Here is a 13,135-nt window from a genome sequence, read left to right as displayed (position 1 = left end):
GCGCTCTCAAGCCTTGCATGTGGGCACGTGTCATTCCCCGTAGCGAAGGAAAGCTCACGCACTGTGCCCAGCGTGCACCTAGAAAACTTCGGGGATATTAAGCAACTTGAAAAATTGAGCAGGAAAAAAGAGATGGGGGTGGGCTGAGAAGCAGATCTCCACCCTAACCTGGTGTATTATATACCAAAGACATTAGTTAAAATACTGCAGAGCAAACTAGGTGGCCCGCAGTGACTGAGAGGCAAAGGGATTTGCCGGGAGCCCTGCAGTGCGTGGATAGGAAGCCTTTTGTCGGTAAGGCTCCAGTGTTGAAAATTGAAGGAAGGATGTTAGGCAAATGTGACGAAGGCTCGGGATGTAGTTACAGCCCCCTGGCTCCTTGTCCACAGGAAATGGATCTCTCTGTGGACGGAGAGGTGGAAACTGAGCTGGGGAGCTGAGTGGTTGACATCATCAGGCTGAGCGTTGAATTACAACAAATGGGGACTTACTTGGCCGGAGACGTGGGAAACACCCACTAAACCCTCGAAGTGCCTTTTATTTAGCAGACACAGGGAAGAGGGAAAGGGTAAGAGAGAATCCTGCCTGGTCTGCTCAAAAGGGAGGTTTATCCTCAACAGGGAGGCGTTTTGAATCCTGGTTTCTTAAATTCTACCTGCACCTCTGACTGAGGACCCCTGGACTTTGAAGAAACTCTTTGCTCTCGTGAGTAGAACTTCATTCTCCACCGCCGGGCCGGGAGAAGCAGAGCTTGCAGGCAGAGCTCTCTGGAGAGCTTGCTTTTGTTGGTCACAAAGTGTCTATTTTTATATTATGATATATTATTGCTCTGAAAATTATGGCTTTGTCTGAAACTGCTTAGGACTAGAGTCTGAGCCTCAGGTCTCACAGATGGGCTCCATTCAAATGCTGTTTTACTTTTTACCCAAGAGCGTTGGCAGAGTATCTCGAGCTTTAAAAGCGGCTCCTTGCGTCAAATAAAGGTGAAGAAATCCTCCCTAAGAAATTGGGGTTTGTCAAACTTTTATATTTTTTTTCTGATTGCAAAGATAGTACAAAAATTTTTAAACAGTGCAGTGAGAAATGTCTCTCAAAGTGAAAATTTTCTACAATATTTTCCTCATATAGTGGAGACTTACCCCTAGGCATAAGATGGATATTTTAAACCTAAGATACAGGTCTGATTAGATTTTGTGAAGTTATCTCATCACATAAACCCCAGTGCTGCCGTGGCCGTGTGGGCAACACCAAGATGGGAATAAGCTTTGGAAATCTTGAACTTCGGCTTTGTGATCTCTCTATTGCTTCCTTTTAGAAATTTGCTATCTATGCCTAGAAAAGAATCAGAACTTGTAAGCCCAGGGGCATTTTATTTGTCTGGTCTGTTTTCAGGATTTTTAATCCTGAACCCGGAGGGTGCCTGAGTAGAGGGTTCTCACATGGCTTGTAGCTGCTGTGTGTCACCACCTCCCCCCCTTGCAAGTAAAAGTAGTTGAAGAATCGCAGTGAAGGAGAAAACAAAGAACCACCCTATATTAGAAGGGCCACCGAGAGAACTGTGTGCCCCTGGGCAAGTGTGTCCCCGTCTTCAGTTTCCTCGTTTGTATGTAAATGAGGGGGCGAATCTAGATGATCGCTGTAGTCCCAAGTTCAGTTTGAAATGAGCCATCAATGTTCCTTTCCCCTTTGAGGAGAGCCCTTAGGGCTTGAGAAGCAAAGTGCCCTTGGTTGTCTGGGCCCCAGAGTGCCCTCACACTAGTGCCTCTAGGAGAGTTAAAAAGAGGACACAAAACAGGCAACATTAAGTTATTTCCGAGTTTTTCTAGTTTTGTCAGGTTTGGTGTTCCTGAAGAAAGAGAAAATTTCAGTGTACGGATGATGCGTGTGCATGCTCACACACGGGGGGAGGAGAGGGACTTAACATGACGGAGCAACCCCTAAGTGCCACGCTCCATGTTATGCTCATCCCTCCATCACATGAGGTGGTCAGATCATTCCCTGGCTCTACTGACTGCGGTGTCTCCACTGTATGTTCCCATATTATCCTGAACTCTTTCCACGGGTTGACCTGAACTGTGCTTACAGAATCACTGGCATGACTTCAGGTCACTGTGTTTCTGCTAGACCGTATGCACCCTCTCTCTAGGTTACAGAAGAGACTATGTCTCTGCACCCCACTCCCTGGTGGAGAGCCTGGCACATGGCACAGAGGAGACAGCGACCGAATTTTAACTAAAAGCCCACACTAGGTCCAAGCTTGGCAAGAGAGAAGGAAGGAACGGGGGAAATCCTTTACTTGCTCCCTTCCCTTCATTTCACCTCGGCACAGCCTCTACCGCCACTGAGACCGGAGCAAAGCACCAAGACAAGCAAAGGCAGGTGAGTCTTGGATTGTGAGTCTCCTAGGCTCCAGGTCTTGGTGATTCAGGGATTTTCATGTTTAAGGCCATCATAGACCCTAACCCTCAGGAAGGCATGGCATTTAAAAACTGTTTGCATTAATTAAGATATGGGTTTCCAGTAGGATTCTCAAAGCCCCTCTGCCGGGGTCCAACCCCAGCAGGTCCAGGGGTTCCCAAAGGCGTAGACGGAGTCGGCGAAGAAGGAAGGACACGGAGACAGTGTTCAGTTGATCAGCAGCCTAGCCAGGATCTCTAGCCAGGATCTCCAGCCAAGTTCTGGTCTGGATCTCCAGAGAGGTTCTGCTTAGGATCTCCAGCCAGGTTCTGTCCAGGTTCTCCAGGCAGGTTCAGCTACCAGGTTCTAGTCAGGCTCTCCTGCCAGTCTCCGCAGTCAGATTCAGTCCAGGATCCCCTGCCATGCTCTCTCGCCAGGCTCCGCCTCCAGGCTCCGAGGCCAGTCCCTGTCCAGGATCCTCCGGCATGCTCTTGCCAGCGAAGTTCTTCTGTCCCTAGAGAACGTTCTGTGTAGGTTCTGTGTTCTGAATTCTGTCTCTCTTGGTCCTGTCTTCCAAGCCCTGTCTCCTTAGTTCTGTGTTCTGAGTTCTGTCTCTTGCTGTCTTGTTACATCTGTATTTATACCAGTTGATTCAATCCTATCAATCTCTATTACAAAGGTTAGGGCGTTTCTTATTTCCATTCCAGGGAGTAAAGATTATGTAGCTTAAGCATGATTGTTTGTAGTGATTAACTGCCGGCCTGGCACTTAGTTAAGGAGTTTCATCCCCTCCCTGACTTCAGGGGAAAATTCCTACCTGGGGAAACAACCTTTCTAGGAGAGGCATCCCCTCCCTGACTTCAGGGAAAAATTCCTACCTGGGGATTCAACCTTTCTCGGAGAGGTGACCTTGGTTAAAACACAGCGCCAAGAAGGTGAGCAAACATATTAAGAACCGTATGCCATATATGCCAGGTCCCTTGAAACAGCAAGGATGGACCGGCTCCCGGCAAATTGCCCCTTTTTTATTTTTTAAAGGCAGGCATTAAAAAGAAAAACCTCAAATGCTCTCTTATATCCATTTTAAGAGTAGGATTGGCACTTTCCGCTATTACCTGAGTCCTGATCTATCATCCCAGGGAGAGCTTGCCAATCCTGCACTTTCCCAGGGTAGAAAGGCTGCAGTGGGGTTAAGGATAAGGCTCCTTGGGCCTACCTTCTCCCATGCCATTAAATTTACCTTTCCTTCCTCAGAAAAGCATGGACATATTTCTTGTTTAAAATGTTCCATCTGACTGGGAGTAACCTTAACTCCTCTGCTAGCAAGCATATGTGTTAAAAGATCAATACGGAGTCTTTTTTCTTTAGACTCAGTATGGCACATCTTCTTAATGTAAAGATCAATACAGAGTCTTCTTTCTTTGGACTCAGTATGGCACATCTTCTCAATCTAAGTTCTGTACTATCCACCTTCTTACCCTACTTATCCTCTGTAGGGGGGTTTGTAGCACCCTGGTGGAGTCCTATCCGTCCCGAGTGTGGGGGTTTTCAAAGGGGGGGGGCTTACCTAGGGGAATCCTGTTACAGGGGTTCCCAAAGGTGTGGACGGAGTCGGCGAAGACTATCCACCCTCTTCCTATGGTGGAGTCCTATCCGTCCCGAGAGTGGGGCTTACCTAGGGGTCCCTGTTTGGGCGCCAGATGCCGGGGTCCAGCCCCAGCGGGTCCAGGGGTCCCCAAAGGTGTGGACGGAGTCGGCGAAGAAGGAATGACATGGAGATAGCGTTCAGTTAATCAGCAGCCTAGCCAGGATCTCCAGCCAAGTTCTGGTCTCGATCTCCAGAGAGGTTCTGCTTAGGATCTCCAGCCAGGTTCTGTCCAGGTTCTCCAGGCAGGTCCAGTCACCAGGTTCTAGTCAGGCTCTCCTGCCAATCTCCGCAGTCAGGTTCAGTCCAGAATCCCCTGCCATGCTCTCTCGCCAGGCTCCGCCTCCAGGCTCCGAGGCCAGTCCCTGTCCAGGATCCTCCGGCATGCTCTTGCCAGCGAAGTTCTTCTGTCCCTAGAGAACGTTCTGTGTAGGTTCTGTGCCTAGGCTCTGTCTCTCTTGGTCCTGTCTTCCAAGCCCTGTGTTCTAAGTTCTGTGTTCTGAGTTCTGTGTCTTGCTGTCTTGTTACATCTATATTTATACCAGTTGATTCAATCCTATCAATCTCTATTACAAAGGTTAGGGTGTTTCTTATCTCCATTCCAGGGAGTAAAGATTATGTAGCTTAAGCATGATTGTTCGTAGTTTAAAGTGATTAATTACCCGCCTGGCACTTAGTTGAGGGGTTTTATTTCCTCCCTAACTTCAGGGGAAAATCCCTACCTGGGGATTCAACCTTTCTCGGAGAGGTGACCTTGGTTAAAACACAGCGCCAAGAAGGTGAGCAAACATATTAAGAACTGTATGCCATATATGCCAGGTCCCTTGAAACAGCAAGGATGGACCGGCTCCCGGCACTCCTCAGCCCTTGAAAGTGGACTGTTGCTGCCATGGAACTCCCCAGAGCATGGGCAGCCCCCCGGGATCTCGAGCCTTTGGATAATTTATAAAGTAACCTCTCCTCCGAAGGAGGTGATGAGGAGATAGTACTCTGGAAGTAAGTGCCCACGTGGTCCTTGTGGTTCCTGCCTCGCGTGGGGGAGTGGAAGTGTGGTGGGATGCCTCACACCCCGCGCTCCAGGCCTTCCGGATGAGGTGGCTTTAGTTTCTCGTTCTGTGCTGTCAGCACTGTCGTCAGTGTGCCCATCCTCAGATAGTCCACCTGCCCCACAGTACGTCTAGGGCAGGGGTGGGCAAACTTTTTGACTCGAGGGCCACAATGGGTTCTTAAACTGGACCAGAGGGCCGGAACAAAAGCATGGATGGAGTGTTTGTGTGAACTAATATAAATTCAAAGTAAACATCATTACATAAAAGGGTACGGTCTTTTTTTATTTTTTTTTTATTTTTATTCATTTCAAACTGGCCGGATCCGGCCCGCGGGCCGTAGTTTGCCCACAGCTGGTCTAGGGCATCTCAGGAGAGGAGGTACGTTGTGGAAGAGACTATTATGTCCCAAGTTCTTGCTTGGCTTTTATATCTCCCTGAAATACATGTCACACACAGGGCTGGGCATCTTGCAAACAGGGTGAAGCAAAAGTAGGTTTACAGTTATTCATGTGGAAAATAATACAATCTTTTTTATTAGAAAGAGAAAGGGTGAGAGAGAGGGAGAGAAACATCTATTTGTGGTTCCACATATTCACACGCATTCAGTGGTTGATTATTGTATGTGCCCTGATCTAGGATTGAACCTGAAACCTTGGGGTATTGGAAGGATGCTCTCACCAACTGAGCTGCCTGGCCAGGGCTACAATAATTAATAAATAATAACACAAGAATAAGCTCTGTGTTTCACATATTAACAACTGTAAACCTACTTTGCCCCACCCTGTGTTTCAATTCCTTTCCGTCTTCACAGCAATGATGTGAAGCAGAGGTTATTTTCATTTTACACATAGAAGAGTCACAGAGGTGAAGTCACTTGCCCGGGTCTCTCAGCTAACAGCGAACAGGTAATAAACAGCTGCATTTCCCAGGAGAGCTGGCCCTCCCTGAGGCCTGAATTCCCACTGCACTGCGCTGGCTTTCCTGTATCACCTTCTGAATCTCAGCTTCTCCATCATGAAATGAAGCGTGAAGCAGAGTCAGAAGTCAGAGTGGTTTGGGTTTTTATTTTTATTTGAATTTGAATGTCTTAGGTGGGTGTGTTCTCTCATTTATTACCTCCTGTGCCGTTCCCTGCCCCGTCTATTGCACTCTCTGGTCTCCAGCCTGTCCCTTGGCCCCCATGGGCAATCGCCTTTTACACCCCTGGATTGGTTGGTGTGCACCGTTCCTGTCACTTTAGACAACTTAGGGTTCAAGGAGAAACTGGCGAGGGTGGCAGTAAGAGCTCTACCCTCACCCTCTCCTCACTGAGACCTCTTAAACAGACTACCTCCCCTCACAGAGCCTGCTTCTCTTCTGTAAAGTCGGGGTCACCATATACCTGTCTCAAAGGGTACCCTGAGGATGAAATAGGATAGAGCTGGTATGAACTTAATTGCTACACAGATACGGGCTCAGGATTAGCTGCTCTATGGTTTCCAGAGGTCGTGTTAGCCAGTGTATACAGGCACCTGTCCCCTCTGTCAGAGGATGGCATTTGTCTGAGGAATTTGAAGTCATCTTCGACCTCAGCGTTGTTGAAACCCCCTGTGATGAGCCCTGGAGCTGCCACTTTGGCCTTTCAAACCGAGCCTCAGCACTGCTTCCTGTCACCCAGTCAGGTGCTGAGCCAAGCGCAGAAGTGGGTGCTGTCCTAGGACCAGGCGACCTGGCCCAGCCTCTTAAGGAAGAAGCTGGTGGCAGGTGTTACTTTCGGAGTGTGACAGAGGCCATGCTGCCCAATTCATTCTGCTGTTTTGACGAGGAGCCAGAGGTGATTCCTAAGTGGAGACAGACATGGAAAATCCAAAGTTCTTGGAAACAAGTCACCAATCATGACTCAAAGCTGAGCTCACTGCCTCCTGGAAGTCGCACACGTCTTAGGGAGCCTTGGAGTGTCTGCTCCTTCGGGGAGAGGCTTCTTTGGAAGCTGCAGTCAGCTGGGATGCGGAATGATTCCCAGTTGCACACGTAAGTGCCTCCGCTCTTACTGGAGGAAGCCAGCATTCCTAACTTTATTGGAAAGGAGTCCCTTTAATCTTCCAAGATCGGAAGTAACAAAGCTCTCAGGGGGCCCAAGAAGGGTGGCCGCAGAAGCTCACTCGTCTAGGGATTTAAATTTCCTGCCCTTGCCTTCTGTTGGCTCTTTCAAAAAACACACCAGCCAATCTCCTTTTGCTCTCCTCTCCCGCTTTTAGTTACCACCTTTGGGTTCAGGGGAAGGGCAGCTCTACAGGTTGACTGGTACATTCTGCCTGTGTCGCTCACATCCTCACCATCTGGCTTATTTCCTCCTCATCCACCATCTTCCTTCCCCGCCAGGGCTATTATTACCCTAAACTGCCTGAGCCCATCTACCACCTCACCATTGTGTTCAGAACGTCATAGATGTGGTCTCTGACATTCAATAAACTCTCCTGAGGGCCAGGTAGTGCTAAGCACGAGGCGAGGGCAACGGGCTGATTAGGAGACAGCCTCTGTTCTCGTGGGGCTCTTACTGCGTCAGGGAATGCGGGCAGGTGAATGAGTCATTGCAGGATGGGGGTCCTGGCCTCGAGCTGGGTTGGTTACTCCCAAGCTTTCCCTCCATTTCCTGACTCTCAGAGCTTTGCCAGCATTGCATTACGGAGAAAAGAGAGCTGCCCCTGTTGCAGCTTTTACTCCAGGCACCTTCCTGTCCCACAGGGCTTCAGACAAAGAAAGGCAGTATTCACAAAATGCTTTCCCCGCCCCCCGTCCCCCACCCCCCCCAAACACACACTGAGAACCCTAAATCTGCAGTCCCAAGTTTAGCGAGGAAACGGGTGGTGATTTTGTAGTCTAAAATCACCACTGGATTTTCTGTTGGTTCCTTTTTATAGCATTTATTGTGTGGGTTTGCTTTTTCAGATTACAGAATTAGAACATGTTCGTGGAAGGAAAGCTAGACAGTTCAGAAAAACACCTAAATCGTCACCCACTGATTTCACCTCTCTGATATTTTGTTTTGTTAATCCTCACCTGAGGATATTTCTTCCATTGCTTTTCAGAGAATGTGGAAGGGAGTGGGGGGTGGGGGGGGGTGATGGGAAAGAGAGAGTGAGAGGAGACATAGACATTGATGTGAGAGAGACACATTGACTGGTTGCCTCCCAGCAACTCTGCCAGTTATGTCGTGCCCTTGCCTGGGAACTGAACCCTTCAGGGCGTGGGCTAATGCTCTCTTCTCTGGTTGTTTAATGAGGTGTGGCGAGGTCAGAGGGCATGAACTTTTTAAATTTTTTTTTATTTTTAAATATATTTTATTGATTTTTTTACAGAGAGGAAGGGAGAGGGATAGAGAGCCAGAAACATCAATGAGAGAGAAACATCGATCAGCTGCCTCCTGCACACCTCCCTCCGGCGATGTGCCCACAATCAAGGTACATGCCCTTGACCAGAATCGAACCTGGGACCCTTGAGTCCGCAGGCTGATGCTCTATCCACTGAGCCAAACCGGCCAAGGCAGGACATGAACTTTTTTAGATCTGATACAAATTTCCAGTTGGCACCAGAAAGCTTCTACCTATATACACTCCCATTAGCATGCTGTTCCCTCCCCTCCTCTCACCCACACACTACCACTGTACCTCAAGTTTAGTTCTGATTTTAATTTCTCCCTGGGCAGAGTCGGTTTGCTTGTCTCTAAGGTGCTCACGCTTTTAGGTGCTCAGACCCTTGGGTAGGAGGAACCAGTGTCTATGGTTAGTTAGGGGTTGCAGCCTTCATGTGTACTTTCCTGAATATGCATGAACTCATTCACCTTTGTGTTAGGCATTATGCAAGGTGCTCTGGGGAATACCTATGTAAGTAAGACTTATAAGTAGCTCAGAGGCCAATAGGTAAAGAAGTCTAGGATAACTCGAACACATGTGATTACTAGAGGCCTGCAGGATTGAGCTGAAACTGGCCCTCCGACATCCCCCGAAGGGTCCTGTGCCAGAAGCCGGTCCATCCTTGCTGCTTGACACAGTCGCTGCAGGGAAGAAACATCTGCACAGCATATGTTTCAAGGGACCTGGCATATATGGCATACTGTTCTTAATATGTTTGCTCACCTTCTTGTTGCTATGTGTTTTAACCAAGGTCACCTCTCTGAGAAAGGTTGTTTCCCCAGGTAGGGATTTTCCCCTGAAGTTAGGGAGGGAATAAAACCCCTTAACTAAATGCCAGGCAGGTAGTTAATCACTTTAACTACGCACAATCACCCTTAAGCTACATAATCTTTACTCCCTAGAGTGGAGATAAGAAACGCCCTAACCTTTGGAATAGAAATTGACAGGATTAAAATCAACTGGTATAAATACAGATGTAACAAGACAAGAAAACACTGAACTTGGATTTTTGCAGAAGAGCAGGAGACCGGGAGCTGGATTCGCGGCTGGCAGAGAAATTGTTTTCCTCTTCTCCACCATGTACAGAACCAAAGTGGGCCTGAAGGACCGCCAGCAGCTTTACAAGTTGATCATTAGCCAGCTGCTCTATGATGGCTTCATCAGCATTGCTAACGGCCTCATCAATGAAATCAAGCCTCAGTCTGTTTGTGTACCCTCAGAGCAGCTCCTGCATCTCATCAAACTAGGGATGGAAAACGATGATACTGCAGTTCAGTATGCAATTGGTCGTTCAGATACAGTTGCCCCAGGCACGGGCATTGACCTGGAGTTTGACGCAGATGTCCAGACCATGTCCCCAGAGGCTTCAGAGTATGAAACCTGCTATGTCACATCCCATAAAGGACCATGCCGAGTAGCTACCTATAGTGGAGATGGGCAGCTAATAGCTACTGGGTCTGCTGACGCCTCCATAAAGATCCTCGACACAGAAAGAATGTTGGCCAAAAGTGCCATGCCAGTAGAGGTTATGATGAATGAGACTGCACAACAGAATATGGAAAACCACCCCGTGATCCGGACTCTTTATGACCACGTGGACGAAGTCACATGTCTTGCTTTCCACCCAACAGAACAGATCCTTGCCTCTGGTTCAAGGGATTACACCCTTAAGTTATTTGATTATTCCAAACCCTCAGCAAAAAGAGCCTTCAAGTACATTCAGGAAGCTGAGATGTTACACTCCATCTCTTTTCACCCTTCCGGAGACTTTATCCTTGTGGGGACTCAGCATCCTACTCTTCGGCTCTATGATATCAACACATTTCAATGTTTTGTCTCTTGCAATCCTCAAGATCAACACACCGATGCCATATGTTCTGTTAATTACAACCCTAGTGCCCACATGTACGTAACTGGTAGCAAGGACGGCTGCATCAAGTTGTGGGATGGCGTCTCGAATCGGTGCATCACAACTTTCGAGAAGGCACACGACGGTGCTGAAGTTTGTTCTGCCGTCTTCTCCAAAAATTCTAAGTACATTCTTTCAAGTGGAAAAGACTCGATAGCTAAACTTTGGGAAATATCAACAGGACGAACGCTGGTCAGATTCACAGGTGCTGGCTTGAGCGGGCGGCAGGTGCACCGGACACAGGCTGTCTTCAACCATACAGAGGACTACGTGCTGCTGCCAGACGAGAGGACCATCAGCCTGTGCTGCTGGGACTCACGTACAGCTGAGCGCCGAAACCTGCTGTCCCTGGGCCACAACAACATCGTGCGCTGCATCGTGCACTCGCCCACCAACCCCGGCTTCATGACCTGCAGCGATGACTTCAGGGCCAGGTTCTGGTACCGGAGGTCAACCACAGACTAGAACCCCCCCACCCCCCCGCCTTAAATAGGGTTCTTTTCTAGAGGACCCTGCCCCTCCCTCCCATGGGTCCCATCACCAGCCTCAGTAGAAAGTCGTGGTACCATCTCTGGCAGTCGGGCTGCCACCTCTACATCCTTCTTGGATTTTGTACAAAAGAGTCCTTTTTTACCTTGATGTGGAATCATGGTGGAAAAAGTGGGAAACGCAGACCCCGGCTCTGCACTCATTGATTATTACAGTGATTTTCATCGGTTTTGTAAAGACAGGACTTGCCATTTCTCGGAATTTGATCTTTTGAAGAAGGGTAGAGTATTAAAGTGCTTTCCAGATCTCGTGTGGATCTGTCCTGAGGAATTCTCATTGGGCTCTTTTGTCATCTTCTGTGCCTGTTCCACATCCTCTCCGTGTTTTCCTTTCCAAATGCATTTTGACCGATGAGTAGGCATACCTTGAGAATTGAGTTTCGTGCCCTATTAAATCACTCTAGAGAATCAGTTCTCTGAAAGGACATCCTAATAATAAAGCTCAAGAGCTGCAACTTGACTGTTACACATTTTCACTTCAGTAACATCAACGGCCAGTTTTCCTGAAGATTACAGGAGCATCTTTCATCAGACCTCCTACATTACCTTTCATACCTGCAGTGCTCGTCTTCAGTAGATGCACTTCCCATCAAATGACGCCATTTGGTGGGAAGCATAGATTTGGAGATTATATCCCATCTAATCGGAATCAGGTGGTCCCACCAGTGCCCTCAGGTGTTGCTTGTCTTCATGAAGGGCTAACACTGATCGGCTTTGTTCTTATGTAACTTTAAATCTTATTTTTCAGCCTGAACCTTAACTACTCATTGTGGACACACAAGGCAACTGTGTTCTCAGAATATATTTGCAATTAACTGACAGATACAAGTTTTCTTTTCCTTGAAATTTTTTAGAAGGTGACAATATTTCTTAGTGTTGAGCTCTAACTGGGTTAAAGAACCAAGAATCCCCTCGCTAAGATATCTTTGGTTTATATTTATCCCCAAATACATATACCTCATGATCTGGGTGGGAGCACCTAAAAATATAACCTGGGAACATTAGGTAAAAAGTATGAAATAGAGTAATGTAATTATCTTATGTTACAGGAATTTTAAAATATGATGATGATTGCATAAAAATTCTGCTTTAGTCATCATCCTTAAGGATCATTTTAATTCTTTATAAAATGATTTTAAGCATTCTTAATGAGTTAAGTCACAGCTTTTCATTCAGGTTTACAAAGACCTATAGTTTGTGCTGCATAGTGAGTAAACTTATGTTATGTCCTGATTCCCTGGTATTTGAACTAGGATATCAAAGGGTGCTGCTTTTGTAAGATTAAAAGAAACCAGTTGACTAGGAACAAAGATAACCAGTTCTACCAAAACAATTATCAAACATGGCTTCCCACTTCTTTTTCTGGCTTTTCTTTTTCTTCCAACCTGTGAAACTAAAGGAGAGGTAGGCATTTCCGCATTGTTCTGCTCGGGCACACGCCCTGGGATGCCCACTCTATACTCTGCATGTAAGTCCCGCTGGATCCTTTAACTGTTCGTGCATTAAGATACTAATACCTACTTTTCCCAGTTTTTGGAATAGTCTCAGCCATGGGATCTGTAGTTTCAGGACTTCTGTTTACAAGATCAAGATACTTTTGTGTGTTTCCAAAATGAACTTTCTAACATAGGGTTTTGTTATTTTTTTCTTTAAAAAATTACCTTCATGTTTTGAACTGGTATAAATGCCATGAGTATTTCATGAACTTGGTATCTGCACATAATTAATTGTACCAACCACCCTGGCATTCAAATGGTGAATAATACCCAGTCAGGATAAGAATTTAAAACTATGTTATTTTTTAAAGATATGAGATTTCTAAAATAAACTTTTTGTATATAATGATAAAAAAACAAACAAACAAAAAAACAAACAAACAAACAAACAAAACCACTGAACTTGGCTGGAGATCCTGGCTAGAGATCCTGGCTAGGCTGCTGATCAACTGAACGCTGTCTCCGTGTCATTCCTTCTTCACCGACTCCGTCCACACCTTTGGGGACCCCTGGACCTGCTGGGGTTGGACCCCCACAGTCCTGGATTGTGAGAGGATGCAGGCCAGGCCGAGGGACCCCACCAGTGCACGATGAGGGGCTGGGGAGGGATGTGGGAGGTTGGCCAGCTGGGGAGGGACCACAGGAGGGCCCCAGGGCGTGTCTGGCCCATCTCGCTCAGTCCCCATCAGCTGGACCCCA

The 13,135-nt window shown here is 47.3% G+C and overlaps 2 protein-coding genes across 5 annotated transcripts in view; both read left to right on the top strand.

Annotated features, from left to right (window-relative positions):
* The window catches only part of PKIG (cAMP-dependent protein kinase inhibitor gamma), a 72,681-nt gene that overhangs the window by 36,864 nt on the left and 22,682 nt on the right, over positions 1–13,135 (top strand). The window contains exon 1 of one of the 4 annotated variants that reach the window (XM_059706991.1): positions 520–705. The exons of 1 other annotated variant lie outside the window; for it this stretch is intronic. The gene's annotated coding sequence lies outside the window, so the exon portion shown is untranslated. Of the gene's footprint in view, positions 1–519; positions 706–2,356; positions 2,380–13,135 lie in introns of those variants that run through there. 2 more of the 4 variants (XM_059706993.1, XM_059706992.1) reach the window with 2 other exon arrangements.
* LOC132239919 (cleavage stimulation factor subunit 1-like) lies at positions 9,495–12,299 on the top strand. The gene has a single exon (XM_059706979.1). The coding sequence runs from the start codon at positions 9,562–9,564 to the stop codon at positions 10,855–10,857; it is 1,296 nt and encodes a 431-aa protein (XP_059562962.1). The 5' UTR covers positions 9,495–9,561; the 3' UTR covers positions 10,858–12,299.

Source organism: Myotis daubentonii, chromosome 8 (genome assembly GCF_963259705.1).
Source record: "Myotis daubentonii chromosome 8, mMyoDau2.1, whole genome shotgun sequence".
Lineage (NCBI taxonomy): Eukaryota > Metazoa > Chordata > Mammalia > Chiroptera > Vespertilionidae > Myotis > Myotis daubentonii.
Note: the sequence above shows the minus strand (reverse complement) of the source record. Positions and strands in the feature narration are given on the sequence as shown.